Below are 27,852 nucleotides of genomic sequence, written 5' to 3' on the forward strand. Positions count from 1 at the left end.
AGTTTTAATGGGTTTCAATGGGACATTTTTGTCCTGAAGGTCCTGAGTGTAACTATTTTGTGTAGACAGTGTATGATAGATGTATTATAGGAACTGAGGTTGAAGTATCAAAATTCCCCCCAAAATACACACCTTTGGCCAAATTTATGCCGTTGGCATTAACACAGCCACAATGATCGAAAAAAGCAAAAATGTCCCGAAGGTCGCACAAGGGTTAAAAGAAATTTCCTTACTAACAGAAATTGTCTAAGCATGACAAACTCCTCCCACATGTCAATCAAACTGCACCGCGTCACGGCCCAGAGTCCGGAAGTGCTCTCTGACGTATTAGGGGGCCAAAGGTCACAGAACATTCGCCTGCCACATACTCCTCAGTCGCACTTGTTTGTTTTCGTCCAACACAGATACAGCTTTCGGACACCGGTGAGTACGACAGCACCAGCGCGTTGTTTTTGCATTTAGACGCTCCGCTCAAAAGTAACGTCACGCGGAGGATAAAGCCGGAGTGAGTCGAATTAATGCCGAGTATTTAAGTCCGCCATTCAAAGTAGATCTCGGAAAGCACAGATTTATCATTTATGAAAAAACACTTTTGCAGACAGAAAGTACATGCAGGATGAAAATGCCACAATGATTAAAAGTTATAGTGAAAAAAATACCAGACTGCAAGTCACTGATTAGCCGTATGCTAACATGACTTTGAGAGAAAAATGACTTTTTTTTTTCATTTTTTTAATGTAATATTGCTTAATATGCCATACTTACTGTACTTTTACACTCTAAATCTTTTAATAATACGCCTTATAGATGCTCTACAGATGTCTGTGAGCATTTCTATGGCTGACAGGTTAATTAGCATATGTGTCGAAATGAGTGCAATTATTGCATTTGTGGTTATGTAACTGTTGTCATGACAACATGATCTTTCAAGGTTATTGAAGTATAATTTGGAGTGTATATTTTGATATATTTGAGCTGCTTTAGTGTTAGTTTAGCTGCTCTTTATTGGCATGTGCTGTGGATGACCTCTTTACATTCGTACACTGATAATAGTATACTTTCTGCGTTTGTTTTACATCTGTGTGCAAAATATAACACAGGTACATGAGTGTTTCATGTATACTGGGGTGTAAAGGCGAGTAAAGTGAGTGTTTAAGCCTCTGTACTGGGGTCAGAATGGATGTATAAATTCATAATCCTTAGAAAGGTACTACTGGGAAACCAAGCAGTGTTGCATCTTTAGATTAACTCTTATGTTCTGTTGGGATTAACTTTACGGTGTTTATTTTTGGGGTTCTAAGAGACAATGCGAACTTTGAAGGTCCAAAAAGCACATAAAGGCGGCATAAAAGTAACCCATATGACTTCAGTGGTTTAATCCATGTCTTCAGAAGGGATATGATAGGTGTGGGTGAGAAACATATAAATATTTAAGTCCTTTTTTTTTATTATAAAGTCTCCTTCCTTCCCAGTAGGTGGCGATATGCATGGAGAGTGTGAATTGCCAAACACAAAAGAAGAAGAATGTGGGGATTTATTGTAAAAATACAAGAACATATATCTGTTGGCACTTCAAGCGAGCAGTGTGTGAAGTGAGGGAAGGTTGAAGTAATTTATTTCTAAAACAAAATGAACACAACTAGCCTGCAACAAGCACAGGCTGGGATATCATCACAATGATTTTGCTGGCAATATAAAATAGGACTGCAACTATCGATTATTTTGATAATCGACTAATCTATTGATTATTAGAGCGATTATTCGACTATTCGGTTGATTATTGCAACGATTAATCTCTTAACCGATTATTCAGTTAAAAGGTTGTATTAAATGTGCTTACTAACAATAAATAGGACAGAATTGTCTTTTAAAAATACCTCTAAATGATATTCACTGAATCACAAGGAAAATAATACTTTTTAATAAGGTTTATTCAGTAAAACATTTACTGCAAAAAATCCTATTGTTATCAAGAGTTTTTGTCATGTTTTCCATTTAAAATGATCTAAAAATCATTAAAACAGCATACATGTACTTGATAAGCAACATATAAGATATTTAGACTTGCTTTCAGAGAATGTATTTTAAATATAAGTGTATTTTGTATATACTTGTTCATACAAAAACAATATACTCATATTGCTGATATATTCTCTGAAAGCAAGTCTAGATATCTTATTTGTTGCTTCTCAGGAAAATGTATCTTGTTTTAAAGATTTTTAGATATTTTACAATATTTAATATTAGCCTACATTCGGGGAGGCTTGGGTAGCTCAGTGAGTATTGATGCTGACTATCACCCCTGGAGTCGTGAGTTTGAATCCAGGGCGTGCTGAGCGACTCCTGCTAGGTCTCCTAAGCAGCCAAATTGGTCTGGTTGCTAGGGAGGGTAGAGTCACATGGGGTAACCTCCTCGTGGTCGCTATAATGTGGTTCTCACTCTCAGTGGGGCGCGTGGTGAGTTGTGCGTGGATGCCGTGGAGAACAGCGTGAAGCCTCCACACGCACTAAGTCTCCGCGGTAACATGCTCAACAAGCCACGTGATAAGATGTGCGGATTGACGTCTCAGACGCGGAAGCAACTGAGATTTGTCCTCCGCCACCCGGATTGAGTCACTATGTCACCACGAGGACTTAGAGCGCATTGGGAATTGGGCATTCCAAATTGGGGAGAAAATCACAAAATAATTAAATAAATATTAGCCCACATTCAACATTCTCTGAAAACATATTGTTCTTCTGCAGTATAGCTCCTAAAGTAAATGTACGTTGTTTTAAAGGAGTTTTAGATATTATTTTGGAAAACAAGCCAAAAAAGACTATTTAAAAAAGTATTTTGTTGCAGTGTATAATGGGCGAAGACTACACTCTCTCACCTTTATGGTCAATTCTATCCATCTTTAACTCACAAAAAAAACAAAAAAACTCTCAGTTCTTAAAAGAGCTGCGTACAGCCGATAAGATGCACATCCTGACACATACAGTATATTATGATTCAATACGTCACGACTCGCAAGTCATCGCGTTATAATCTATCTGTAGCAAATGTGCGTGAGGGATGAGCGTCCCATGCCAGAGTGTGCATCAGCCGAGTGCAGTTTCAATCTCTCCCTCTTAGGTTAGGTTGCTCCAAAAATTGGCCCCATTGACTTCCATTGTAAGTGTCTCACTGTAACCTCGATTTTTCAATCTCTCCCCCTTAGATTGGGTCACTTCAGGCGACTCATAGAAGTGGCGCTTACCGCACAGAGAAATGTCAGTTTCGGAGTTTGTTTATTCACATGACCCGCTTACGAATTATTTTAACTTTAATACAGGAGGCATTAAAGATATAACGCAGGGGTGTTTCCTTTTTAGACACTCTGACGTGCAAGATTTGCTTAAGCAGAATGCCAGATCGGGCTTCGCTTTATTTCACAACAACAGTGCTTCTATATTTACTTATTTTGTATTTTGTATAGTTCCTTAAACTTTGCGATCATCACCTTAAGCTGTTTGGAGTGCGTCTGGACTGTGAGCTGTGTCTTCTTTCTCTCCTCTTATGTACACGAACTCTCTTGCGTCGTCATTAGAGTTTCATATGATCTCATGTTACGTTAAATAAAATAAAACGACTATTCGACAACAAACGTTTCTTTCGACAATTTTTGATTGTCAACGTTGTCGATAACGTCGACTAATTGTTTCAGCCCTAATATAAAATGAAGCAAAATCATGAATATCACGATTTTAATGCACTTATTTTGGGTTTCCTAAATCGCATCGTTAGACTAAATTTCACAATCCTTCAGGGCTGCACAATTAATCAAAATACCATCAAATCATATGTGAAAATTGCACCGCAAAAGGCTGTGATTAAATGAAATTAATGGCCTACATTGTCAGTGTGCTTCAGAGCTAACAGGTGACGCACTGTTCTGCGTTCAAAAATAAATAAATAATAATAAAATAATGTTATGAATTATATAAGGCATATTTGCTATATGGAAACTTTAATAGAATAGTTGCATTTAAAAATGTGTTTTTCATTTAGTTTTGATGTTTTCCTGCTTAAGCCATGCCCACATCCAGTTATATACGAGTACTGATACAGATAATGGCTTCACTGCGTACTCCTACACGACAGATATATATATATATATATATATATTATTTAAAAAAAAAAAATTTTTTTTTGGAAAATCAATAAAAATGGGTTTATATATTAAATAACCATATTGTAATGACTATTTTTGGCTAAGTCAGTCAGTGAATTATTTACTTTATAAATGAAAACTATTTCTTTTAATATAATTTTATCTTTATTTAGAACTTGATAAACATAGTCAAATAAAACAAATTAAAATAAACTTGGTTTTAAATCAGCCTTACTATAATGCTTAATTTTCACATTATGCCACATTTCTGTCTGATATGTTGTTGACCAATATTATTATGATGAACTTTCCTAAAGATATCCAAGATCGTCTCAAAGCAATGCAACAAAGGAAATAATATGCAAGTAAAACAATATCCAACAAAAATAAACCTCTTTCAGAAAATATCCAAAATTATGTAAACACGAATTAGTACGGAGCGCATCTTTTGGCTTTCATAATATTCTTTTTTGTGTTTCATTTTCAGGTGGTTAAACGGATTGCTTGCATTACCACGAGTGATTATCGTCACGCAATTTTGCAGTGACGCCCTGCCCATTGATTGAAACACCCATGGATATTTGCATATCGCAATATACACGAAATAGCACAATCTCTAACAATTGACACTTTATATTGTCACCATGAAGTATATCGTTATATCGCCCAGCCCTAATGTGAAGTATGTTATGTGAGATATTAAAAGGACCTTGGGGTTCCGCAGAGGGTTAATGTGCTTTAGGCTAATATGCGTGAATCTGGATGTGATAATAAACTGTCTCGTGTGGTTAAACTGAACCTGGAGGTGTAAGTTTGACTGCACAGCTAACTATCCCCTCTATTCATGCACAAACACACAGAGATCAGGGAGAAGACATGGCGCGTCTGGTGGCTGTTTGCAGAGACGGGGAAGAGGACTACCTTTTCCTTGCACGCCAGATTCCCCTTTACATCGATGACACTCTTATGGTAAAATCATATGTTTTGTTTAATGCCTATGTTTCCCCTATTGTGAGTCACACTTGTGGTGTTCACGGGTCAAAAAAGCCCCGAACATACATGTTTATATTTTAAGTAATATTTACAAATTTTATTTTTTAAAGATATGTAATATCACTAATTTCACTTAAGTAAAGGCACTAAAATTTAGTGGTATTTAGGCCTTATTTACTACTAAATTACAGCATTCATTCATATAAATACCATTTATATTAAACAACACATTTTGTTACCTTCACTTAATACATTCTTCAAGTTCATACATACCAAATGTGTCATGCATTGGGGACAGATTGCTGCCTTCTGATGGGGGGGAGAAAGGAAAATCACATGTTATATTACATTTAACCACTTCAGAGATGCACTCTTTGATGCTGGTTGTAGAGAGGAGGATTTCTAGACATTATCACAAGTTATGCATTTGGATATGTTTGGACATTATCCAAGACTATTTGTTGTGAAAGTTTCGCATTTATTTCTTTTGAAATATTGTTCTGAAGTGTCAGTTTTTGCAGTGAATATGATTATTGTCAAACCTGACTATGGTGTTACAAAAGAAAGACATGGAGTAAGCATTTTTCTTACCTATCATTTATTTCAAACATCAGAATTCAATTACTCAAATCAAGAAAAATATCAAGAAAATAAACATAATGAACAGGAATGGACAGTGATAAATCATTTTGTGTACAAACAGAAGACATAGAATAAACATTGTGCAATGGCAAAATTGGCATTTCTTTTGCAAGCATCAAAATTAGTCAGTAAAGTGTGTGTAAAGTAATCGTGTGTGTTTGTGTGTGCATGCATTGATGTGTGAGTGAGTGAGTGTGTGTGCGTGCATTGAGGTTAGATTTCTGGCATCTGCCATGTGAAATGACCTCTAATTCATGCCTGGTTGTAATATATGAATTAGTGTGTGTGTGTGTGTGTGTGTGTGCGTGCAAGTGAAATGTTCTATAGTCTCACCCCTTCATTTCTATGTATGTGTGTTTTGCATTGTGGCTGATTTATATATTTTATTTGCATTTAAAAAAAAAAATGCTCTGTGTTTTAGTCTTTCCCATTCCTTTCCTATGGTGGGTCAAAAAGACCCGGAACACCACGTGTTACTTTTTGGGTCATGCTGGCCCTCATCGAATCCAGTCCAATTTTTTTTGGGTGTGCGTTCAGAAGGCAAATGTAGGAAAAAGTAACCAAGCCTTGGCCCACTCAGATGAAGGATACCATTTTTTTTATTATAGAATCAAAATGGGTAAAAAATGTAGGGTTCAAATGTACTTGTTGTGTTGGTCTATTCCCTTAAAACTGCTTATTTTAAAATGAGTGTTGAACTGCTTATTAAACTGTGATTAACTGGACGTAATTGACCTATATATTCATATTATTTGTGCATGTTTATATTGTAGATGGTGATGGAATTTCCTGACAGTATTCTGGACGTCAACAGCCATCAGATCAACAGTTCACAAATGAAGCAGTTTGTCGAGGTAAAAGAGTGTCACTCATTTTCACTGAGCTCCATTGTAATCACATTACTTGACAGTCACATTTCCCCCTGAAATCAATGGAAAATATTCAATGATATTTTGCATAAATAAAATGAAGCTGAATGTTGAATGTTTTGTCCACTAGCATTACAGAATGCTGAAGCAGCAGGACCTGAATATGGCGCTGATGGTGATGTCACGTGAGGTCCTCAGCGCTCTGGCACAGCTGGTGCCATGTGTGGGCTGCCGGCGGAGTGTGGAGCGTCTGTTTTCTCAGCTTATAGACTCTGGATACTTTGCCCTGGAACCCCTCACTGTAGGATCTTCTGGAGTGCTGTCAGTCACACGGGCATGTCTCACAGACCCCAGGAAACTCTACACACTCTTTTATGTTCATGGGTAAATGCTACACAGAATTCTCATTCACACTGGGCTCTGATCCCGGGATCAATGCCGGGGAGCCTTCCGTGTGAATGCAAGCTGGAGCTGGAATGCTAGAAAATTTGATCCCGGGATCAGACCCTAGTAACATTGCTGGGATCAATCCCAGAACGTGTCTGTGAACAAAGGCAGAGCCGATACCGTGAAGGGTGTGTCGTAGTGATGATGTGTTTATCATGCGAAGGAGAAAGTTTGTATGCAGAATAAAGATGGAACAGTTTAACTGTGTACTGCAGTTTGAAAAACATACGGCTGTCATATTGCCATTTTTTTTCATTCAGGGCATTGTGTGAGTCAGGATTTCAAGGAAAGAAATTAACATTTTCATTGTAAATATCAGTTGAATTAAGAAACAATCGGCTACATTTACAGCTTCACCAACCTGACGTGATAGAATAAATTAATTTCTCATTCAGAGCACAGCACACCGAATGTCGGAGCTTTACCTTTATTTCACCCTCATGTGGTGCGGTGGATGTAGGAATACTTTGGGTATTTATGTTAATGATGGTTACCCAGTTTGTAAATTGTGACAAAAAAAGTGCTGTGTCATGCAGGGAACTTTCTAAACCTGAAGTACAATCTCTGTGAGCATCATTCCACAGAATTTGTGAAGATGAATGTAAGTTCTAATGACTAATTAATTATAGACCCCCTTACATTAGAAACACAATCAGATACAGTACACTTTTACCAGTTTTGTAATGACTCAGTATAGCTTTTTAGGACTAACTCGCCACAGCGCTTGCAACCTTACGACAGGCCAACTGTTTGTTCATATGTTTCTTTTCTCAACCCTAAAAAGGGCAATAACATAACAATACAGACGCACTTTTTTTTATTTTTTTTATTTCAATTTGGAATGCCCAATTCCCAATGCGCTCTAAGTCCTCGTGGTGGCGTAGTGACTCTCCTCAATCCGGGTGGTGGAGGACAAATCTCAGTTGCCTCCGCATCTGAGACCGTCAATCCGCGCATCTTATCACGTGGCTTGTTGAGCGCGTTACTGCGGAGACGTAGAGTGTGTGGAGGCTTCACGCAATTCTCCGCGGCATCCACGCATAACTCACCACACGCCCTACCGAGAGCGAGAACCACATTATAGTGACCACGAGGAGGTTACCCCATGTGGCTCTACCCTCCCTAGCAACCGGGCCAATTTGGTTGCTTAGGAGACCTGGCTGGAGTCACTCAGCACGCCCTGGACTCCAGACTCGCGGCTCCAGGGGTGGTAGTCAGCGTCAATACTCACTGAGATACCCAGGCCCCCACGATAAATACAATTAATTGATTGCTATTTTCCAACACATTAGGTTCCAAATAATACATTTCAGTTTTTTCTCCCAAATATAGCTTTTATTTTCAATTTGACAGCTTATAGAATCATGATCGAAAAGATGACATTTGCCTCGATGCTTCTCAATGCTTAATCGTAGCGCAACAGTTATCATACAATGTGTATATTACTAATACTTTTATTTGTAAAGTGCTTTTTTTTTAAAACAGAGTTTAAAAAGTGCTTAGGCATACATAACAAAATGGTAGTGCTGGTGCAAAGAAAAAAAAAAAAAAACACCAAAAAATAAACTCATGTCTGAAGAAAAGAAAAAAAGTATAGTCGGTGTAAACTTGTTAGTTTTCTTTATTTTTAGGAAGGTAGGCCTGTTTAAAATCAAACTAAATTGCAAACGAGATTACTCAATCGTATGCACAACTGCTGAAAATTGAAAATTCTTTTTTTAATTTTATTATATATATAATTTTTCTATTATTTTCTATAAAAAATATTGCAATGCACCTTGATACTCTTTTTTTTTTTTTTTTTTTTTTTTTTTTTTCTTGGGAGGCATTTCAGTTAGTAGACAGCAGCCAATAACACAAAACTAATTAACATCGAACAAAACAAAAATGGTCTTATGAGCTACTGTATTTATAAAAGTTGGCCTAACTGCTGCAATAAAATCAATCAAATTGTCTATCATGCAAATCTCATACAGGGACCAGGGAGCTACTCGCCATCCGCGCAGACGATTAAATTAACTGTCAATTTAGTTGTACCATATGCAATTTATTATATGGAAGGATATAAGAGCGGGCTATATACATGTATATAATAACATCCTAATAACATAGCCCAGTTTTCACTATCCAGTCAAATCTTGATGAACAAAACCAGGTCCCTCCCTACAGTATTTCCTGCTAAATATTCAATTTCACTGACATTGATACACTGTTCAAGAAGCTGCGTACAGTAAGGGACATGCAGTTTGAATAATTTTGAAAGTTCTGTCTGTTTATTTTTCTTTTGCCTGTATAATTTAGCTGTGTATTCTATTCTCATATTTGAATGTCAATGCATTTTTTTTCCCTTTGTTGCAGGTCGAAGTTGAACAATGTAATTGATGCCATCCCCAAGAGTAAAAAGAACAAACGCTGTCAGCTGCACTCGTTAGACACGCACAAACCCAAGCCTTTAGGGTGAGTCACTGACTTCTCACTTAATATGTGCGATGGTTCCATAGAGTGTAAATAAATAGATAATTATTCTAATAAAATTGAATAAATGCAGAATACAGAAATCAATTGGTCTCCCTTGAAATGACAATATAAAGTTGAGTCAACTATTGAGAAATCCAAAAATGTTAAGCTATAGTTTCTTTTGTCAGTTTGTGAGCCTATGTGTATTGTTTTGTATACAAAAGTTACTCTTTGGTGGCTTAGTGTTTTAAGTGGTTCTTAGTAGGGGTGTAACGGTTCAAATTTCTCACGGTTCGGTTTGTGTCACGGTTTCGGTACGGTTCGGTATTTGCTATGTTCAGAAAAAAATATATATTTCCAAATCCAAAGTAAGAATACTGTATTTGGTAACAAACACTTCAAGTTTGCCCTTAATAAAAATCATGGTCTTACTACAGTAACCATATTTTAATCATGGTATTTGTAGTAAAATCATAGTAACCACAAAATCAACATACTCTCATGGTTATAATATAGAGTAAAACCATGGTTACTATATGGAAGCTACAGTATTACTGTTGTAAAACCATGGTTAATTGTATCAGAACCATGATTTCTGTTAAGAAAACCCTGGTGACAGCATTCATGGTTACTTCCGTCATGATTACTACAATATTACAATAGTTAAACCATGGTTAACTTTCATTAGGGACCTGAACTATAAAAAAAAAACCTTCTCTAATTACTAAATCAATATTTTAACTTAATACCTGCACTATTACACTACATGCATCAACATAAAGTGCATTTCAAACTATATATTCATCATTCAGAAGCTGTACATCACTATAGAAGGAACCATGCTATTAATATTGATACGAGAAGGGTCCAGGATGTCGTGGCTCGAGTGTTTTAATCATACGCTGAAATCCCACATCTTCATCAACGGACTATGGCAACATAACTTCATGGCAATGAACACTACAAGCGTTTTAGTTATTGTTTCATGTATGTCTGAATTAACACTGAGTCCCTGCTTAAAAACGGAAGTGAGTGTGTGCAGTTTCAGCTCACCTGCGCCTCTGTGTGCGCTGCGTGCCATCTTTCTTCAGGTGATATCGGCGTACATGATTAATCATATATCAATGTATTACCAGTGTACGGCACTTGTGTCGAGCAGTGTCTGCAAACAGTGCCTGTTTTGTAAACTTTTTTGATCATCACTGTTGTAATTGACTGAGGAGACTTGAATAACACAGGTGCTTCTCTATCAGTGGCTCGTTTTCTCCACGTGTGCTGAACAGTGGTGTCATCAAGTTGACCTACGTTATACACAGGCAGAGCTTATCCATTTACAGATCCATTCAGGTCCATTACCGGTGGTTGTAACTGTTTGTGTCTATTTGACGCTTTGTTGTCTTTAAACTTGAGGTGAACCGCAGTGCCAATGCTTACCGAACCGTGGGTGGTGAACCGTAATGTTCGTTTTTTTAAAGAGAACCGTTACAACCCTAGTTCTTAGTAACCATGTGACTGTTCCACAGGGGCAGCTGGATGGATGTGTGGGAGCTGATGTCACAGGAGTGTCGTGATGAGGTGGTTTTGATTGACAGCTCCTCTCTACTAGAAACTCTAGAGACATACCTGCGGAAACACAGGTGACAGATTTTGATCGACCTTGTGACCTCATCTGAATTGCATTAGACTTTTAAAATGTTTTAGTTTAGATGCCACTCAATATAACTGCTGCATTAAATGGTTTCTAGATACAGAGTTTTGTTTTGTACTCAAATTATTTATTTAAGTAAACAAGGTCTTTTGCTATAACATGCATACACAAATTAATTCCAACCTCATGATTATGATAACAGGGCTGCATGATTTGGTAAATATATATATATATTTACAGTGCCTTGAAAAAGTATTCAACCCCTGACCAATTATCTCATATTACTGAATTACAAATGGTGCAATGAAATTTCATTCTGTTTGATATTTTATTTTAAAACACTGGAACTCAAAATTATTGTTAGGTGACATTATATTTCCCAACATAAAACCAAAAAAAAAAAAACTGAAATATCTTGCTTGCATAAGTATTCAACCCCTGTGCTGTGGAAGCTGCCAGCTTACACCGATGAAAGAAATTGCCCTAACGAGGACACAATTACTTTACCATTGGCATCCACCTGTGAATCATTAAAGTTGCAATCACATTTTCTGGATATAAAACCCATTGTTGAAGGATCTGTGAATCTGAAGGAAAATGAAGACCAAAGAGCATTCCACAGAAGTTAGAGATAAAGTAATAAAAATGCATAGATTAGGGAAAGGGTACAAAATTATATCCAAATGTTTAGATATCCCAGTGAGCACAGTTGGATCAATAATCAGAAATTGGAAGCTGCACCACACCACCCAGGCACTGCCAAGAAAAGGCCGTCCCTCAAAACTCAGCATTCTAACAAAAAGGAGACTTGTGAGAGAAGCCACAGAGAGGCCAATAATCACTTTGAAGGAGCTACAGAGTTCAGTGGCGGGGAGTGGGGTAATGGTGCACCAGTCAACCATATCAAGAGCACTGCATAACGCTGGCCTGTATGGCAGGGTGGCAAGAAAGAAGTCGTTACTCAAAAAGTACCATCTGAAAGCATGTCTGGAGTTTGCCAGAAAGCATGTGAGTGACCCAGCTGCGATGTGGGAGAAGGTTTTGTGGTCAGATGAGACCAAGATAGAGCTTTTTGGCCAAAACTCAAAGCGCTATGTGTGGCGCAAACCTAACACTTCCTATGCCTCAAGACACACCATCCCAGGTGGTGGCAGCATCATGCTGTGGGGATGCTTCTCATCAGCAGGGACTGGGCATCTTGTTAGAATTGAAGGAAGAATGGATGGAGCAAAATATAGGGAAATACTGCAAGAGAACCTGCTTCAGTCCGCTAAAAAACTCAAGAACAAAAAGATAAATGTCCTACAGTGGCCCAATCAAAGTCCTGATCTCAATCCTATTGAGTATCTGTGGCACTATTTGAAAATTGCAGTCCACAAGCGTCACCCAACCAACCTGAACAACCTGGAGCAAATCTGCCGAGAAGAATGGGCCAAAATCACTTTGTCACTGTGTGCAAAGCTGGTACATATGTACCCCAAAAGACTTAAAGCAGTTATTGCAGAAAAGGTGGCTCGACCGAATATTAATGTGTGGGGGTTGAATACTTATGCAAGCAAGATATTTCAGTTTTTTATTTTTCATAAAAATATTTCCGAAAAAAAAATCAGTGTCACCTTACAATAATTGATTTTGAGTTTCAGTGTTTTATAACAAAATATCAATCAGAATGAAATTTCAGTGTACCATTTGTAATTCGGTAATATGAGAGAATTGGTCAGGGGTCTGAATACTTTTGTAAGGCACTGTATGTTTTTGCTTGTTCTGTTGGACAGGGCTAGACCTCATAATATGCAATTAAATTAAACATGTACAGTAACTAAATCAGCTTTCTCAATCATTTAGTGTATTTACTAAGTGATATATGTGCCAAGAGTCAATATTTATTAATCTTAATGTTTTCTTTCTGTGATGGTGTTGTCAGATTCTGTACTGACTGTAAGAACAAGGTTCTGAGAGCGTATAACATCCTGGTGGGAGATCTGGACTGCACAAAAGAGAAGGGCTACTGTGCAACTCTGTACGAGGGTTTACGCTGCTGTCCACATGAGCGGCACATTCATGTCTGCTGTGAGACCGACTTCATCGCTCACTTACTGGGCCGAGCAGAACCAGAGTTCGCAGGAGGTTACGAGTGAGTTTTCATAGATGAGCAGTGTAGATAAACCTTCGATAAGATGCTTGTACCCCACTGTATGGATTTAATTGTTTGGATTATTCACAGGCAGAGAGAGAGACACGCAAAGACCATTGATGTCGCACAGGAGGAGGTGTTGACCTGTCTAGGAATTCATCTGTACGAGCGACTGCACAGAATCTGGCAGAAGCTGCGGGCAGAGGAGCAGACGTGGCAGATGCTTTTCTATCTTGGCATTGACGCTCTACGAAAAAGCTTTGAGGTAACACTGCCATCTCAGAGTAATGATGTGCCTTTAATAGGAACACCTGAATGACACTTTCCACAAATAGGGTACAAATTGGTGTCCCATTTATTCATTAATTTATTTTATTTAACAATAAAGGCACAAATCCCATGTTCTTTAGAAAAATAACTTTTAGAAATCTCAGAGTAACCATGATCTAGTGTTGGGCGATATGACCAAAATCGATAATGAATAATTTTATATCAAAATATATTTATATAATATTTATCACGATATAGTCATTTTTCTGGAAAATCAGTAAAAATTGGTTTAATATATTAAATAACCATACTGTAATGTCTATTTCCAGTCAGTAAATTAAATACTTTATAAATGAAAACATAATAATATATACATTTGAAGTCAGAAATTTACATACACTTAGGTTGAAGTCATTAAAACTAATTTTTAACCACTTCACAGATTTCATATTAGCAAACTGTAGTTTTGGCAAGTTGTTTAGGACATCTACTTTGTGCATGACACAAGTAATTTTTCCAACAGTTGTTTACAGACAGATTGTTTCACTTTTAATTGACCATATCACAATTCCAGTGGGTCAGAAGTTTACATACACTTAGTTAACTGTGCCTTTAAGCAGCTTGGAAAATTCCAGAAATGATGTCAAGACTTTAGACAATTAGCCAATTAGCTTCTGATAGGAGGTGTACTGAACTGGAGGTGTACCTGTGGATGTATTTTAAGGCCTACCTTCAAACTCAGTGTGTCTTTGCTTGACATCATGGGAAAATCAAAAGAAATCAGCCAAGACCTCAGAAAAAATTTTTTGGACCTCCACAAGTCTGGTTCATCCTTGGGAGCAATTTCCAAATGCCTGAAGGTACCACGTTCATCTGTACAAACAATAGTATGCAAGTATAAACACCATGGGACCACACAGCCATCATACCGCTCAGGAAGGAGACGCATTCTGTCTCCTTGAGATGAATATAGTTTGGTGCAAAAAGTGCAAATCAATCCCAGAACAACAGCAAAGGACCTTGTGAAGATGCTGGAGGAAACAGGTAGACAAGTATCTATATCCACAGTAAAACGAGTCCTATATCGACATAACCTGAAAAGCTGCTCAGCAAGGAAGAAGCCACTGCTCCAAAACCGCCATAAAAAATCCAGACTACAGTTTGCAAGTGCACATGGGGACAAAGATCTTATTTTTTGGAGAAATGTCCTCTGGTCTGATGCAACAAAAATTGAACTGTTTGGCCATAATTACCATCATTATGTTTGGAGGAAAAAGGGTGAGGCTTGCAAGCCGAAGAACACCATCCCAACCATGAAGCATGAGGGTGGCAGCATCATGTTGTGGAGGTGCTTTGCTGGTGCACTTCACAAAATAGATGGCATCATGAGGAAGGAGCGTGGAAATGATGTGGATATATTGAAGCAACATCTCAAGACATCAGCCATGAAGTTAAAGCTCGGTCAAAAATGGGTCTTCAAATGGACAATGACCCCAAGCATACCTCCAAAGTTGTGGCAAAATGGCTTAAGGACAACAAAGTCAAGGTATTGGAGTGGCCATCACAAAGCCCTGGCCTCAATCTGATAGAAAATTTGTGTGCAGACCTGAAATAGCGTGTGCGAGCAAGGAGGCCTACAAACCTGACTCAGTTACACCAGTTCTGTCTGGGGGAATGGGCCAAAATTCCAGCAACTTATTGTGAGAAGCTTGTGGAAGGCTACCCAAAACATTTGACCCAAGTTAAACAATTTAAAGGCAATGCTACCAAATACTAACAAAGTGTATGTAAACTTCTGACCCACTGGGAATGTGATGAAAGAAATAAAAGCTGAAATAAATCATTCTCTCTACTATTATTCTGACATTTCACATTCTTAAAATAAAGTAGTGATCCTAACTGACCAAAGACAGGGAATGTTTTCTACGATTAAATGTCAGGAATTGTGAAAAACTGAGTTTAAATGTATTTGGCTAAAGTGTATGTAAACTTCTGACTTCAACTGTAATATTTTTTTTTCTTTATTTGGATCTTGACAAACATAGAGTAAAAAAAAAAAAAAAACTCAGTTTAGTTTTAAATCAGCCTTACCACAATGGTACATTTCTACATTATGCCACATTTCAGTCTGATGTTGTTGAATAGTATTATTATTATTATAAACTTTCCTCAAGAAACTCAACATCTTCTCAAAAGCACTGCAACAATGAAAATAATACATAATTTAAAAAAAAATTCAACGAAAAAGAAACATTTTAGGCTCTTGATGATTTAAGTCATCTCTATAGTGAATAAGTAAATATCTGAAGGCAAATATGGCCGGTTTCTTTCCTAATATCTAACATCCTTCTAACAGAATTTTAGACCCGGTTTCAATCTGGTATCACAATGCGTTTTGGGTGATCCGATCACATGTGGTCAGGTGAGACACATGGCTGTTTACACCTGGTCACTTAAATGTGTCTCCTGTGACCACTTGTTCGGATATGGTGGGGAGGGACTCTGTTTATTGATGGCATACATCAATCACTATGTCAGTGTGTTACTGCATGATAATAAAGAGCAACAACGTCAGTAAAGACAAAGAAAGCGCAAAAACGGCATGCCGTTTCTCCCAGATGCAGTTGAAAATTAATATAAACACAAACGCAATATGTCAAGCAGAAATATCTGTTATTTTAGTGGATTACCTGTATTAAAGAGACTCTGTTATGCTTTTGGGATTTTACCTTTCCTTTAGTGAGTAATATAGCTGTTTGTGCATGTAAAAGGTCTGCAAAGTTACAAAGCACAAAGTCCACGCCAAAGGGAGTTACTCTCTCCCACAGAAAACACTGCTCCTGTACTGCCTGAAATGCCTGGTTTGCAGTTTAGCCATTACTCCCATGACTTGGCTATGTCACTATGTAACACATTTGCATAATGCAAGCCTAAGGGCTACTTCGGTTATGGTAAGGGGCGTTACATTTCCGACACACGCTCTAAGCAGTTGACCAATCACAACAGACTGGGCCAGCTGACCAATCAGAGCAGAATCGGCTTTTCGGAAAGGGGGGGCTTTAAAGAGACAGGAGCTAAAACAGCGTTTCAGACAGAGGGTGAAAAGAGGTTCTGCAGTAATGTACATTATGAGAAAAATAATGTGTTTTTTAACATTAAAGCATGTAAACCTATTCTAGTAGACCCCCAAAATAAAATTATGAACCTGTAAATGAGCATAATATGGGTTCTTTAAATGAGCTTCAGGTGTTCGTGCTTCTCATCTGTGTTAATATCACACTAAAGAAGATCCGTGAAGCTCTCATGTTTGTGTATGTATCCGCTTTTTAAAATTTTCCGATCAGACGTTTATTTCCTTTTAAAGCCTCTTATAAACTGCAAGTTTTAACTCTTTTAGCGCAGAGATTGATTGACAGGTGAGGGGTGGCGCTTCACTGCTGCTGTGACGCATATAGGACGGATTCGCTTTTACACCTCAAATGCGATGTGGACACATGCGTTTTTGACCACATTCGTATGTGGTTACTGTGAGCCGATCACAAAGCATTATAGACCCCATTTAGACCTGTATTTAGGGATGAACACATGTGATCCGATCACCTGAAACTCATCTTAATACCAGGTGGAAACGGGATCCTAGTAAGGGTGAGGATGTTTAGTTTAAAAACCCTTTATTCTGGTGCGTGACACAGTTTTGTAGCTGTTAGAATGTCGAGCTATCTAGCCGTTTGAGAACTTTGATTTTTCTAAAAAAAAAAAAAAAAGTTTTTTTAAAGGGTCACGTAAGTAGTGCGAGTCTTCCTGCTCTGCGCTCTCCTGTCTCTGGACCCTAAATATTGGGAAGCCTGTTGGACTCGCATGCATTTTCGTGCTCGGTAGATAGCGCGCATGACACTGACGTGAACCACAGATGTGCGTGTCAGATGAGAAGCGTATTTAGCGCTTATGAAGTGCTGAACGCAAGATAAATGTCTTTGAATTTGCTGAATTTCAATTACATTTTTTAAATGCCGGAAATACCTGCATGGTTATTTACTTATATACACGATTATATATAGCAAAATCTGTATCGATTGACACTTTGTATCATCGCCACAATATATATCGTCATATCGCCCAGCCCTAATATGGTCTAACATAAAATTAGCATAGCATCATAAGTAGCTAGTTTTAAACGCATCTAATGTCTGTACCAGGAAGTAAATAATCTCATTCCATTTTCTCTATTTTGACGCATTTTTCAAGATAAACCACTAAAGTTTAGTGTTTCATTAAATGCAAGTACCCAAACTAGCTAGCGCATACTGTGCTAAATTTTGGCTAATTTAGCTAAATTTGTTATTTGCAAGTCTGTTATCTTTTTACGACTCAAGTTATTATTTTTTAATTCTCTACATTTTAATTTTTTTGCTAGAAAATGGAAAAATCTCACTGAGGTTTTAAACTGTTTTCAGACACGTCCTGTTTTGGTAATAGGGTTGTAAAAATAGCAAATTCCATATATAATAAAGGTAGTAGATAAAAAAACACCACATCTGTCCATGTTGCTTCCTTGTGCAGACTCAAAAATCAAATCCAAGGAAAGAAGCCAAAAAAGTGGCAAAGTGCTCAGTGCAAAAACAAAACGTTTTCAATTTATATCTTTATCAGTGTTCCTGATGATGTCAGTCGAAAACATTTTTTTCTGCACTGAGCACTTTGCCACTTTTTTGGGCCTCTTAATAAATATCCTGGAAGATTGTTGCTTTTGACAATGTGTGCAAGCTTTTTCTTTCCTTGGATATAAAATAAAGGTAAAATGTTTGTACCCTGTTCACTGAAGGTAGCTGATATTGAAATGTGTATTATTACGGGACGCTTCCAAAATGTTAAATGATATGTGCAGATGGCGGTGGAAAGGATGCAGGGCATCAGCAGATTGGAGCAGCTCTGTGAGGAACTGTCAGAAGAGGAGAGAGCAAAAGAACTCAAACAGGAGAAAAAGAGGCAAAAACGCAAGAACAGACGTAAAAACAAGTGCGGCTTTGATATGACCGAACAAGAAACGGAGGGGGTGAAAGACAAAAGTCTTGATGAGGTAATGACTCCTTTAATGTGCCTCTCCTGTAACATCAGCACTGCAATCAAAATTGACCGGATTAAGTTCTATCAAAAATATGGTGCAGTTTGTAACCAGTTGTTGAGGAAACACTGAAAATGTGTATAGACTTTGATCAGAATTTCTCTGTTCTCTACCTGTTTGTCTCATTCACTTTCTTTGTGTTTGCACAGGGTTCATCAGAGTCAGTTGACGGTGGTTGTAAGTCATGTGGTAGTGGTGAGGAATCTGGAGGAAGCGTGGAAGTTATCACCAGAGAGAACTCCTCCTGTACCTGCCCTGCAGTCTCCATCCTGCACTCCCCTAAAACCAAGAAAGGTGAGGAGAAAGTGTGGTGTTATATTCCTCCTGGATGGATGGTGTTGGAGGAAAATTTCCTAGTACTTGCTGCCATCTAGTGGAATAAATAACACTTTTTTGCATGGATATGGAGCAAACAGAGCCTGAATTACAGGCTTTCAAAGACGGAATAAAAAAAAGAATATATGTTCTTAAGATTGTAAATGTATTTTTTTTTATTTTATTTTCACATTGGGGGGTGGGGGTTCTGTTAAATGAGACTAATATTTTGCAATAAGTCCACTATGTGTGGAAGGTGAGCTTTATAAATTTGGGTGTAAAAAGTTGCAGGCAGAAAAAAATATGCAGCTGAGCATGCATTGCAACTAACTGTGATTTGACTGGTGCGTTCTTGTGCGTTTGTGTCTCCAGCACTGTTGCCCCACAGTAATGGCAGCGACTGTGGCTACTGTTCCAGTATGGAGGGCAGTGAGATGGGCTCTAGAGAGGGTTCAGATGTGGCCTGCACTGAGGGCATGTGTAACCATGATGAAACGGGTACGGACATAAGTGATGAATTGAGACTTTTTACAGAGACATCACAGTTTACATTCAGTCATAATTATACATTTGTGATAGAATAGCCCTTAGATTATCACACACATTCAGTGAATAATTTTGTTATTTATAATTAACGAGGTGTTATGCTGAATTCCAGAATATTTGACATGGCTACATTGCCCTTTCAGCATAAAGTCCGGTCCACACTGCAACTTATTAAGAACTGCCCACTTAAGTCGCAGTCACATTTACCTTTGTACTGCAAAATTACACAGACGAAATACTGTCATCTTAATCGGAATCCACGCGATCGTTTATTCCGCATGATGGACTTTCGTGCGAATAATTCCCCCTCGTGTATTTTACGTGGAGGTCATGTTTGGTGAACTTTGACCAGCGAATTCACTGCGTTGACCAATAGGAAGTTGCTTAATTTGGCAGTGACCCCTGTGTGGATGGTGCTTCGTACATGGCTACACTGAATATTCACAATGGACAAGGAGATCATTTTAGTGGCATGTTTTCTTTTTAACTCTACTCTCCTAGATTATAAAGAGTAGCACTAAAAAGAGTTAGTTTTTTGCTGTTTAGTTTTTATAACATTATTATTATTTTATTTATTATTATTTTTCTTCCCTTTTCTCCCTAATCCATGCATCTTATTACATGGTTTGTTGAGCGCGTTACTGCGGAGACCTAGCGCATGTGGAGGCCCACGCTATTCTCGGCGCCATCCACACACAACTCACCACGCACCCCACTGAGAGCGAGAACCACACATTATAGCGACCACGAGGAGGTTACCCCATATGACTCTACCCTCCCTAGCAACCGGGCCTATTTGGTTGCTTTGGAGACCTGGCTGGAGTCATTCAGCACGCCCTGGATTCGCGATTCCAGGGGTGGTAGTCAGCGTCAATACTTGCTGAGCTACCCAGGCCCCTTATAACATTATTTTTTGTATTGTATTACCCTGGTATTATTTGATAGTCCCTGTGAAGTGCTTTGATGTATTTCCTACTGAAACAGGATGTGGGTGTGGGACATGTTGAACAACTCGTCCCATTTATAAAAATAGCCAATAAGCTTTAGTTTACACCATACACACACATATGTTGCTCATGTCAGAGCCAAGGTTATTATTGTTTTGGGTTTTTAATTTAGTGTTAATTTATATTTTTTTCTATTAATTTTAGGTTTCATTTTTATTTTCGTCTATAAATATATTTTAGTTTTTAGTTTTACTTTTATTTCAGTTAACACATGAGTAAATGACTTGGCAGGGGACAACTTTGTGTAATGTTCTTTAATTTAAACTACTCCCTGTCAAGTCCAGATTACACATAGTTCTACATAGTGTATAGCTAGGCTCACATACAACATGGTAAAAACAACCAAGAAGGACTTACAAATGTGGAGATACACTCGCTGACCACTTTATTAGGTACACCTACTTATTCATGATTCAGCCAATCGTGTGGCAGCAGTGCAATGCATAAAATCATGCAGATATGGGTCAGGACCAGTTAATGTTCATATCAACTATCAGAATGGGGAAAAATGTGATCTCAGTGATTTCGACCGTGGCATGATTGTTGGTGCCAGACGGGCTGGTTTGTGTATTTCTGTAACTGCTGATCTCCTCGGATTCCAGCAACTACAGTTCAACGCCCAATTCAGGCCGGAGAACCAACCGGCCTGACCTACTCCTTCCTGGAGGGGAGGAGTTGCCCCTTCTGCCAGCTGGTCTTCCCTGCTTCCTGGGAACCTGGGTAGGACGTGGGGAGGGAGAGAGGAGAGGGAAAGAGAGCAGGAGAGCCTGAGAGAGAGAGAGAGGGGGAAAAAAAGAAAAACACTCCGGTTCCCGACCATGCTGCCATTCAGTCCTCAGCCAGCTGTGCAGCGGTCCTCCTGGCATACGGTAGCAGGCTCCTCCACCTCCTGGCGGATGGCAGCGGGCTTCTCCGTCTCCTGGCGAACCACTCTAGAAACACCAGATCGTGTATCCTCTGCATCACGATCCTCCGTCAGCGGTGAGGGCTCTCTGATGGCACGTCTTCCTCCAATCCCGGGTTTCGGCACCACTGTGGCAGACAGGTCTCTTGTGCATCGGAAAGGAGGAATCGAGAACCGGGTTATCAACCTAAAAGACTTAATAAACAAAACACAACACAGCATAAAACTGCTTTTCAGCATAACCAAAACACATATCGATCGACACACACACAGCTCCGTGTGTGTCTCTCTCCCTCTCTCTGGTGTCACCGGCTCCTCCTTATCTCTCTCTCCCGCTGATTGGGGCAACTCGGCGCCAGGTGTGCATCCTCACGGCCCGGCCACGCCTTCCTCCTCGTCACACCTTCAAAGTGCCCTGCGAAGGCATGATCGGCGCCAGTTAGAACACAGCCACACGTGCTGAACTGATGTAGATAGAGGGTATGTTTTAGTTCAAGAGAGTATTTGATTGGACAAGGTTTCTGCACCTCTATGTGAGTCATGGATATTCCTGAGTCTTTTTAGCCGGAATAGAGAGACTGCGGGTTTTAAATGCTTATATTCTCTGAAAATGCATTTGGTCAACCTTTAGATGTATACAAGCATATAGATGACCTTTAAGCTAATAGGCATGGACTGAAAGCAGCAAAATTCTAATTTTGATTTCATGGGAACTTTAAAGAAAATAAAAAACTAGTAAACACTCCTGCAATGGGGTTTTAAATACAGCTGCTGAGGGAGTGACAGTAAATTTTGGCTGTAAATTCTTTCTCTCTTCTGATTGTCATAATCCATCTCTCTTCAATGTTTTCCTGTTTTGAAAAGTTGTGGAAATGTATTAGTGGATTATTTCGTTTGCTGTCTCCCACTCACTGCTATAATATCAAAGAGTCCATTTAGCAATTTGTTCTTTTTTAGCAGCCTGGGAACTTGTAAACTGAACCTGTGATTCCTCATACATTACATAATGATTATAATTAATTATACACTTTGTTTGCCACCAGGTGAATATTCATGTAGTCACCACTGTTTGGAGGAGAAAGAGGAGGATGCTGTGGACAGCTGTGTGGAGTGTTGGGCCAACACTGAAGAAAACGCAAAGGGCAAGATTAAAAAAAAGAAAAGAAAAAACAAGGGGTCATTGTGCAGGAGTGATCATGTGAGTTAACAGACCTGTCTACACGCTCAGTCATAGTCATACACTGACGTGCTCTAAAGGTTCAGCACTAAGCCCATGTTTGCTGTGTGTATTGTGTGAATTTGGCAGGAAATGTACTAAAAACCTTATAAACACAAGCTTTACACAATATAGACTTTTATGAAACAGCATGAAATAATGCCGTGAACTACTCGCCTACTACTTTGAATTGTAAATATGATAAACATTTATTATCTGGTATTGCCCTGTTCTGCGTGTGCTGCAGACACCCGCTAGAGGGCGCTGCTCCTCCCTAAAATGCAGCCTTGGTAATAGCAGAAGGCTGTAATGCGATTTCAGTTTGAACTCAGTCAGTCATGCAGCATTAAAAGAATATTTCTCATAAAAATGAAAATTCTCTCATCATTTACTAACCCTCATGCCATTCCAGATGTGTATGACTTTCTTTTTTCTGCAAAACACAAAGATTTGTAGAAAAATATCTCCGCTCTGCGAGTCCATACAATGCAAGTGAATGGTGACCAAAACTTTGAAGCTCCAAAAAGCACAGTAAGGTAGCATAAAAGTAATCCATATAACTCCAGTGGTTTAATCCATGTCTTCTGAAGCAATCTAATCGGTTTTGGGTGAAAATTCTAAGCAATCACTAACATGTCCGTTGATCAATAAAATGGCAATGGCCAATCAGAGCCACTTAAATTATTTCTCCATCCTAACAGTAATGACAACTGATCCTAATGCGCAAGTTTTAAACCATCTGAATGCCCAAATGATTGCTTTATGTTCCACCTCTGTTCGCGGTGGCACACGAAAATGAATACTGAAGAAACGTCACCTGACACTCGAAAAGAAGCTGTAGAACAAGAGCGAAAAGCACTTTGGAATTATTTTGGATTCATGGCATATTGCACCACTCGCTTTGAACGTAGATGTTAAATACACTGCAAATGAGCAACATGACAAAACTAAAACTCTCCCATTCTAATCAAGGCACAGACGCGGTGTAAATAATTGATTTATTATGCTGATTAGACTGTTTAGTTTTTAATGAGAGCATTTGTGAGAGTGCAGAATTTTGTGCGGAGCGTCATTGACCTCGCGTCGAAATGCCGGTCTCAAACAGTGTAAACCTGCAATGAGTGACAGCAGTCATTGTAATGGGAGAGTTTGTCACGTTGCTCAATTTCTGTGTACAATTTATTACAAATCTAATAACAGTTTTGTTTTGTCATGTTAATAAGTAGGCCAATGTGAATTTGATTTGTACAAAATAGCAATAAAGTAATTCAGCTTAACTGTTCTAAGTTTGTTTTGGAGGTGTAGCCAACATAAAGAATATGGCATGAATAGCATATTTCAGGAATCACTGTCATTGTTATCGAGTCTGCTCTAATAAGACCCATTTGCCAAGCAGCTGGTATTAGTAGATTTAACATTTTCACGAATCGCACAAGCTCCAATTTTAATTTCCAATGTGCAACCACTGAGGACAAAAATGATCTAACGATGATCTTACATGAACAAGATCACCATTGAAGATCTAACAAGATGTATGGTCCACTGTCTCGCCACCAAAGGGCTTACTGAACGCAGTAAATAACTTGGTCAATTTAAATTGGCTGTTAATAAGTTTGAATATTGAATGTCATATTATTTACTGTACGTGGACTAATAATTTAAGCAGTAATTTCGAAATAATTTAATTTATTCTATACCATAGATATCCATTTAAAATAATTTTTATTTCGCCTAACATTAACAAACATTATTACAATATTTAATGTTTAAAAGAAACTGGAGCGTAGCTCATATCCACCATTGAAATCTGCTACTCTGAAGAACCGCATATTTGCTTGCTTTGTGACATCATGGTAATTTAATATTTTAATTGACATTTATAATCATGATTACAATATCAAGGGCAATAATCGACAATTATGATTTTTGCTTTAATCGTGCAGCCCTAATATAACTCCTTGTTTACTGTAAATCAGCAGTCTTCTAGGCGATCGTGATTTCAAGCTTGATTACACTTCCTAGCGCCATCTAGTGCTCTGTGCATGCGTCAAAACTGATCGGATCGCTTCAGAAGGCATGGATTAAACCACTGTAGTCATATGGATTACTTTTGTGCTGCCTTTGTGCTTTTTGGAGCTTCAAAATTTTGATCACCATTCACTTGCATTGTATGGACCTACAGAGCTGAAATATTAGTCTAAAAATCTAATTTTGTGTTCTGCAGAAGAAATAAATCTGAGATGGTATGAGGATGAGTAAATGAAAATGAGAATTTTCATTTTTGGATTAACTATTCCTTTAATCGATACCAAACTGATGTCTCGGAGGTCAAAGTTTGCAGGTTTCAAAGCATTTTGGATGGTTTTTCCATGTCCGTTTTTGTCATGTCCATAACGCAATTTATTTTTCCGATCTACATTGGAAACCAAACAACTAAAAACTTGTCTAGACTGAACATTTTCTGATGTCTGGACTCTATCTGCAAGGGTTTATGATTATAAATAAAAATGGTTTGATATACTGATAATGAGTACTTTCTATTATATGTTAATTCTATTACACATTGTGTCATGTATACTTGGACAGATAGTTGAAGACTGTCGCTAGACTGTGCAAAAACCCTAATTATATCTGCGCATGTAAACGTAGTGAGTGTGAAAGCACAAAGTGAGCTTGCTGTTGCAGATATGCTGCAGCACCCACTTGCATGCTGCTTATGCGATTTTCGTGAAATAAACAAGCCTTTAGGCCTCAAGGTGAAATGAGTAATTAGCACTGAGGTTGTGATCTCTTCCTCTCTCACAGGGATCTAAAGCAGAGGAGAGCTGTGTATCTGACAGCAGTAGAGGATCTGCCGTTCACAAGTCTTCCTCCTCTTTGTCTCATCTGTGCAGAAGCAAAGAAACTCTGTGCTGTGAATCCATAGCTAGTTGCAGACATCATCACGGTCAGCGTCTCTCACCAGACACCTGTGCACATGGAGACAGCAGTACCAAGAGTCTCATTGAGTTACTGGTGAGTCCCTTCACTTGGACTTGATGATGTCATCAATAATTTTGGAAGGAAAGAGGAAAGCTTTTTTGAAATGCATGTATCGGCTAAAGTAAACGTTAACCTAAAAGCTAATAGAAATGGACTAAAAGCCACAAAACTTTTATTTTGATTTCAAGGGGTCTGTAAGTACTATTGTTTATTTATTTAACCCTTTAAGCCCTGAGGGTGTTTTTAAAGATTTCCTGTTTCAGTGACATACCCAAAATGAAAGGCATATAACTCAACAAAAAAAAACATGGGTCAAGTGTTTGGTATCATTGTAAAGAAAATGTTTCAAATTTGTTTTTTATTATATAGATTATGATAAAATATGAGACTCGCAGCCTAAGAAACTGTAGAAAAATCACAAAAAAACTTGACAATATGTATCTCTGTGTGTAAATAAGGTAGCTCCGAAAAACTGCTTGTGGTTTGTTCCTAATCATGTCAACTGTAACTGAGAAAATGTTTGTGTTGATACGACTATACAATCAAAAGTTATAGCATTACAAAAATAATTTATCCAAGTGTACAAAAACGTCTCCAAACAAATAAAACATAATAATTGTACATAAGAACTAATTACACATGCAAACACAACAATGACTAAAGGTTTGCATAGCATGTAGACATGATTTTAGTAATGAGATTTCACAGAATGAGTTTCATTCTGTGTCATTTGAGTCATCATTGAGTCTGTGTCATGTATTTGGCGCCATCTCCTGGTGGCCATATGTAACATTGTGCTTCATGTGGATTACCTAATGATTTATGCAACCGATTACCTTGTGTGAGACTTGTTTGAATGATAATCACCTCCTCTAAATAATGTTATATGACCTTTTTTGTTCTGTTTATTTTTCGTGAAGTTATAAGCAAAAACGCGGCATATAAGTAACACCTGTTCACATGAAACATAATTGTCAAAGACACATACTTAGCTATTACTGTCTATATTTTTGTCTGTGAGTAAAACAAATATGCTGGTTGTATTCTACTCTTTGAGAGCTTTCCAACAACATATGACACACAGATATTTGATGAGTTTTATGTTTTTACCAATTACAAATATATAATATATAATATATAATATATAAAATATGTACAGGGCAATTTTTTTTTTTTAATAAATTATCAAAACAGAACACTTCTGATTTGTCTGCAAATGTCAAAGCACTTGTTTAGTTTTGGTCATAATGCCTGCATGCATTAGAAATTAGAGCTTCTAAGCTTTAAAACGATACCTATTTTGTGTTGGTCAAGACTGTAGTTAATAATATTAATATTTTGATAAAAAAAAATATTGCAGGCCATTTGAGCTTTAAGGGTTAATGCGTGTCATATATTTTCTTCATAATCAATTTGTCAAATTTCTTTGTAAACAGAATGAATCCGAAGTGACCTCAGAAGACGAGAACTGTCTGACACCAGACGAGATCCAATCGTTTGTAGAGAACAACAAATCCTTCTATCGCACACGGGACCAGTACAGACAGCACCTGAAAGACCGTTTCACCAAATACTGCCGCTCAAACTTGTGTAGCAGAGAGTGGCTGTCCTCGACCAGCATCAACTAGACTGCACACTAACTCACTTATTTTTAAAGACCGTAAAACTCTCAAATGATTTACCACTGCTTTGGGTAAAAAAATAAAAATAAAAAATAGGGAAGAGAATAGTGTCAACATTGACGTTCATGTTTGTTGGGAAACGTTACATGTGTTTGCCATCTATAAATGTCTTCTCCTTCAAGCACCTCTTCTTTCACTCCAAATCCTTCTCAACCAATCACAGCTGGCTTTGTTTTCTTTCTCTTGCGGCACATTGATTTGGGAGCAGATTATTAAATGATGATCAAGCTTGCAGGCCTTGACTTTAGGTTTAGATGTTGGTAGTCTTAATGTATTGTTTGTAAAACATTTGTTTGTTTTTTCTTATCAAATTATTTCACTGACTGTGACAGTTTTAGTGGCAAAAATTATACCAATAAATGTGTACAGAAATGAAAGTATCTGAATGAAAAGATTTTACAGACATTTATAAAGAAATGTGGATGTAATGTTGAGCGCAATGTGAAGAATTTACATAATAAAGACTATTTATTAATATGCAT

General features: G+C 38.0%; 1 protein-coding gene across 1 annotated transcript; it reads left to right on the plus strand.

Annotated features, from left to right (window-relative positions):
• Positions 1-309: 309 nt before the first annotated feature.
• LOC127423367 (gametogenetin-binding protein 2-like) lies at positions 310-27,851 on the plus strand. The gene is made up of 14 exons (XM_051667619.1): positions 310-423; positions 4,997-5,105; positions 6,545-6,625; positions 6,771-7,024; positions 9,446-9,544; positions 11,068-11,181; positions 13,117-13,326; positions 13,417-13,591; positions 18,482-18,673; positions 18,868-19,012; positions 19,406-19,531; positions 22,534-22,688; positions 25,512-25,721; positions 27,125-27,851. Exons 2-14 carry the CDS (start codon positions 5,013-5,015, stop codon positions 27,314-27,316), a joined length of 2,046 nt encoding a protein of 681 aa, XP_051523579.1. The 5' UTR covers positions 310-423; positions 4,997-5,012; the 3' UTR covers positions 27,317-27,851.
• Position 27,852: the final 1 nt, after the last annotated feature.

Source organism: Myxocyprinus asiaticus, chromosome 3 (assembly GCF_019703515.2).
Source record: "Myxocyprinus asiaticus isolate MX2 ecotype Aquarium Trade chromosome 3, UBuf_Myxa_2, whole genome shotgun sequence".
Taxonomy (NCBI): domain Eukaryota; kingdom Metazoa; phylum Chordata; class Actinopteri; order Cypriniformes; family Catostomidae; genus Myxocyprinus; species Myxocyprinus asiaticus.